Source organism: Antechinus flavipes, chromosome 3 (assembly GCF_016432865.1).
Source record: "Antechinus flavipes isolate AdamAnt ecotype Samford, QLD, Australia chromosome 3, AdamAnt_v2, whole genome shotgun sequence".
Taxonomy (NCBI): Eukaryota; Metazoa; Chordata; class Mammalia; order Dasyuromorphia; family Dasyuridae; genus Antechinus; species Antechinus flavipes.
Window position 1 is genome coordinate 635,793,484 of NC_067400.1, and position 5,002 is coordinate 635,798,485.

Genomic DNA, 5,002 nt, shown 5'->3' on the forward strand with positions numbered 1-5,002 from the left:
CATCACTACCATCCCCACCACCACCACCATCTCCTCCTCTTCCTCCTCCTCCTCCTTCTTCTCCTCCTTCTCTTCCTCCACCATCACCACCACCACCCTCACCTCCACCTCCTCCTCTTCCACCTCCTCCTCCTTCTCCACTACCATTGCCACCACCCTCACCTCCACCTCCTCCTCCTTCTCCTTCTCCACCATCACCATCACCATCACCACCACCCTCACCTCCACCTCCTCCTCCTCTTCCTCTTCCTCCTCTTCCTCCTCCTCCTCCTCCTCCTCCACCATCACCACCACCACCCTCACCTCTACCTCCTCCACCTCATCCTCCTCATCCTCCACCACCACCACCATCACCATCACCACCACCATCACCTCCTCTACCAAAGGCATGGATTATGCTTCGTCTATGGGCAGGAGGGGGTGTTGCCTACACTGGGGTCCCAAGCTCCACCCGCTTGGATTGGACTATAACTGTCTGAGTTGCAGCCGTAGGTGGGTGTTTGGGAGCTAGAGCTGGTGGGAGTATCCAAGTCTGAAGGCCAGAGTTCCTGACTCGAGGCGCCCACGGGGGTGAGTCTCTGCAGGTGGACGAAAATGGTCTGACAGGTGGAATGCAGCTCCACACGGGCCACGCCTTCTCTCACATCCTTTACCAGCCCGATGTACCCCTTGTAGGACCCCTGGCAGATGCGCACTGATTGGCCCAGGAGGCCCTTGTGTGGGTGGTGGTCGCTGTGGCCCCAGGAGCCCGGGCCCCTGGAGCCGCGACCCCACCAGCCACGTGAGCCCGGGCCTGGCCCCCTGGCACTGGTACTCTCAAACGTCCCGCGCCCCCGCCCTGCTGGGCCAGGCTGTCTGGGACTGGTGGGGTAAGGGCTCGGGCCCAGAGTCAGGCCCCCTGCAGAGAGACCGGGACCCTGGCTGGACTGGGCCGGGCTGGCCACCAAGAGATATTTGCACTTGCAGGCGAACAGGCCCCCGTGCTCCGTGAGCGTCCTGGAGCGGAGGAAGGTGATTCCCCGGAAGAGATAGAGGACTGTAGCCTCGAGCCCCGAGCGCGGGCCCTCCACCACCCTGACCGATTCCCGGACTTGGACATTGTTCTGCTGACTGTCCAGGGCCATGGCCAGCCGGTTGTCCTTCCTGGCAGTGATGGCTTGACGGGGCACCGTGACCACCTGATCCTGCATGTCCAGGACCCGCAGGACATCAGCGTCCAGGCCCACGACTACGCCCACAGTGCTGGGGCTCAGCTGCACCATCTCTCCCCAGCGGTGCCGGCCCCACACGTCCTCAAGGGCCGCTGTGTCTGGGCACAGGCGCAGGTCCCCGCGGAGCACCTTGAGCTCCTCCCGGCCGAGGTCGGACAGGAGCAGGACAAAGTTGGGCTCGACTTTGAGGATGAAGCCGGTGGTGCCCCGGTAGCGGCCCGCCAGCACCCGGACGTGCTCCCCCACCTCGAAGTGCTTACGCAGCTCCCCCGCCGGCAGCTGCAGCGGCTCCCGGAGCAGCTCGTGCTCGGGCATCACGGTGATGTTGGGGCCTTGCACGCCCACCACCCGGCCCCGCAGGTTGATGAGGTCGCCCGCGCACACTCTCACCTTGTCGCCGGTTCCAAAGCGGCGCTCGACAGCCCCCTCGTCGTCCAGCTCAAGCCCTTGCAGGGCTTCGGGGCGTTTCTTGAAGTGCTGCAGCTCAGAGAGCGTGGGGCTGACGCCCTCGGTGACCAGGGCCAACAAGGGGAAAGTCTTGAAGAGGAAGCCCTCGGTGCTGTAGTGGTCCCCCCGGAAGAGGAGGAAGTCTCCGTCCCTGGACAGCTTTCCTCCCAGGGATCGGATCTTCTGTGTGTCCAAGAGCTTCTGGGGCGGCCTGGGGAGCCGCTTCCTCTTGGGGAAGCCTGGTGTCGGGGTCCCGCGGCTGTAGTGGATGCGAGGGATCATCTTGAGGAAGACCGCGGCGTTGCCGGGCTCGGAGCGGGTCACCTGAGCGAGGTCGCCCTTGTAGAGGCCCGCCCTGACGCGCACCCAGCTCCCAGGCTGCAGGCTGGGGGCCTGGCGCCGCAGCACCTTCAGCACGTCTGTCATCTCCCCAATGGGCACCGGCTTCGGGTCCCGGCAGCCCCGGCGCAGGCTGGCCACGCCCTGGATGGCATTCAGTACGTGGCAGAGCTTGTGGGCCTCCACATAGACATAGCCCTTGAGGTACTCGGGAGCCACAACGGACTGGATCTGCAGGGGGCTGTCACTGAAGCAGGAGGCCGCGAACTTGCGCAGGAGTGTCAGGGCCGTGGACTTTTCCTGCCCTACCTTGCACTTGACCATCCACAGCTTGGGGTCCCGGATTCCGGGGAGCAGCCTCTGCTGGGCGATGTGGTCCGGAGGCTGCCGCGGGGCTCCGCGCCCGGCCTCCCGGGACGCGGGGGTGGCGTATTTCTGCATAAAATACTGGGCCAACTCCTCCTCCCGCTGATCCCTCCAGGCGTTCTGGAGGCGCCGCGCCCCGGAGCAGTCCTCCTGGGGGTTGGCTTCATGGCTGTCCGGGCCGGGGAGCCCCTCTCTGTCCACTATGTCCTCTGCGCCGACCTCCCACTCGGCTTCCTCCTCCTCTTCTTCGTCATCGTCCTCTTCAGCCTCATCTAAAATGAAGCCGTGGTGTCTGGGCTTCTTCCTGGGCCGCTCTTCCTCTTCCTCATCTTCCTCCTCCTCCTCTTCTTCCTCCTCGTTTTCCTTCTGCTCCTTTCCGTTCTCCTCTTTCTCCCTGTCTTCATTTTTTTCCATCTGATTCTGATTCCGTCTCCGACTGGGATCCAGACCCAGATTCGGACTCGGACTCACTCGCGGATCCAGACCCAGACGCAGATCCAGACCGAGATCCAGATCCAGATCCAGATCCAGACCCAGACCCAGATCCAGATCCAGACCCAGATCCAGATCCAGACCCGAACCCGGACCCAGACCCACACCAGGACCCGGATGCGGACCCGGACCCACACCCGGACCCGGACCCGGACCCGGACCCAGACCCGGACCCGGACCCGGACCCACACCCGGACCCGGACCCAGACCCAGACCCAGACCCAGACCCACACCCGGACTCGGACTCACTGGCGGACCCGGACCCGGACCTGGACCCAGACCCGAACCCAGACCTACACGGACTCACTGGCGGACCCAGATCCAGACCCAGACCCAGACCCAGACCCAGACCCGGACCCCGACCCGGACTCGGACTCAGACTCGGATTCTGACCTGGTCCGGGTCCCCAAACCCAACTCAGGCTCAGAAGCGGACTCGGACCAGAAACAGGATGGCCCGAGCTCTGACTGCTCTGACTCCCGGACCGTCACAGCCGCTGCTTTCGATCTCGCCTGGCCTTGGCCATGGCCCCGGCCCCCTGCCTGGTTCTGAACGCTATTTTCCCCCTCCCCTTTTTCGTTTACTTTGCGGGGACCACCCCGAGACATCTTCAAGTGAGACTGTCTGGGCTTCATCTCCAAATCGCTGCTGCTGTCGTTGCTACTGCTGCTACTGCTACTGCTACTGCTACTGGTGATGCTGCTGGTGATGCTGCTGCTGCTGCTGCTGCTGCTGCCGCCGCCGCCACCAGGGGAGCTCCCAACAAGAATGAGCGAGCCTCAGTGGCTCACCAGCTCTTTATATAGTCTGAGGAGGCACCTGTGACGTCAGTGAATCCCCATCTTCAGGAGAAGGGTCATACCACCTGCAGGGGGCGGCAGGCTGGAGTAATTCTGAAAGGAAAGGCGACTCCTCTGTCCTCCCCCAGTTGGAGAGATCCAGGGGAGAAGGGCCATTAAGGCTCCACATTAAGGGCCATCAAAGCCAAGTCCCTGCAATATGAGCTCATGTTTGGATGACTCTATGTGTATGTACATACATGAATGTGCATGTGTGTCCTGTATAAAATTGCTTGTCTTTTCAGTGGGGGGGGGGGGGGGAGGGAGGACAGGAAGGGAGGGAGAGAATTTGGAACTCAAAATAAAAAACTCAACAAATGTTTTAAAAGTGTTTTCCTTGTCCTTGGGAAAAAATAAAATATTAATAAAAACCCAAGTCGCCCTCAAGGAGCTTTCATTCCAATAGAGAGAGGACATGCAAGCAATGGCATCCGACCAACAGAGGGAGAAGGGAGAAGTTGGACATGATCCCCGAAGAGGATCCCGGTTCCAATGACACAACGTACATGAAAATGATCCTTTGTTCTCCTCTGATGGCTACAGAAATGTCAATCAACCAGGAAGCATTTACTAAGCCCCTACTCAGGCACTGTCCTAAATAAAGAAAAAGAAAACTGTGCCTAGCCTGGGGGGGGGGGGGAAGGTTTAATAGGAATCTTTGCCTTTTGGGGGAGGGGGCGGGCAATATTCTTATTTACTTTGGTTATGTGTAAAACAAGTTTTTACATGTTTTTCAGACGTTGAGTTCCAGATTCTCTCCCATTCTCCCCATCTCCACCCTCTTTTTAGAAGGCTTATGTGAATTTATGCAACAATTTCTGTAATATTTATGCCACCAAAGATAGTATAAATGTCGTGTTCCTCTCCCCACCCCCCCCCTCCACAATCCACTCAAGAAGAAAAGGAAGTTTACAAAAAAGTCTTCAGTCTGTGTTCAGACCCAATCAGTGTTTTTCTGGGTATAGATAACATTTTTCTTAAGTCCTTCAGCAAAGTGTTTCACAGCTGATCATCCCACAGCTTTGAAGTTTGCTATAACACAGTATATTTCACAGTGCTTGAACTCAGGGAGGACTTTCCAAATTTTTCTGATAGCATCCTCTTCCTCATTTCTTATAGAATAAGAATATTCCTTCATAAACCCATACCATCATTTATTCAGTCTTTCCCCAATGAAAGGTCTTCCCCTCAATTTCCAACTCTTTGCCCTGAAAAAAGAACTGCTATAAATATTTATATAGGTCAAAGGATTTTATGACCCTTTGGGCATAGATCCTATCTTTTCATCATTAGTTAACTGGGGAATGG

The 5,002-nt window shown here is 58.3% G+C and overlaps 1 protein-coding gene across 1 annotated transcript; it reads right to left on the reverse strand.

Annotated features, from left to right (window-relative positions):
- Positions 1 to 404: 404 nt before the first annotated feature.
- Positions 405 to 2,777, reverse strand: LOC127557697 (transcription elongation factor SPT5-like). The gene has a single exon (XM_051991002.1). It carries the CDS (start codon positions 2,775 to 2,777, stop codon positions 405 to 407), a length of 2,373 nt encoding a protein of 790 aa, XP_051846962.1.
- Between the last annotated feature and the right edge of the window lie 2,225 nt (positions 2,778 to 5,002).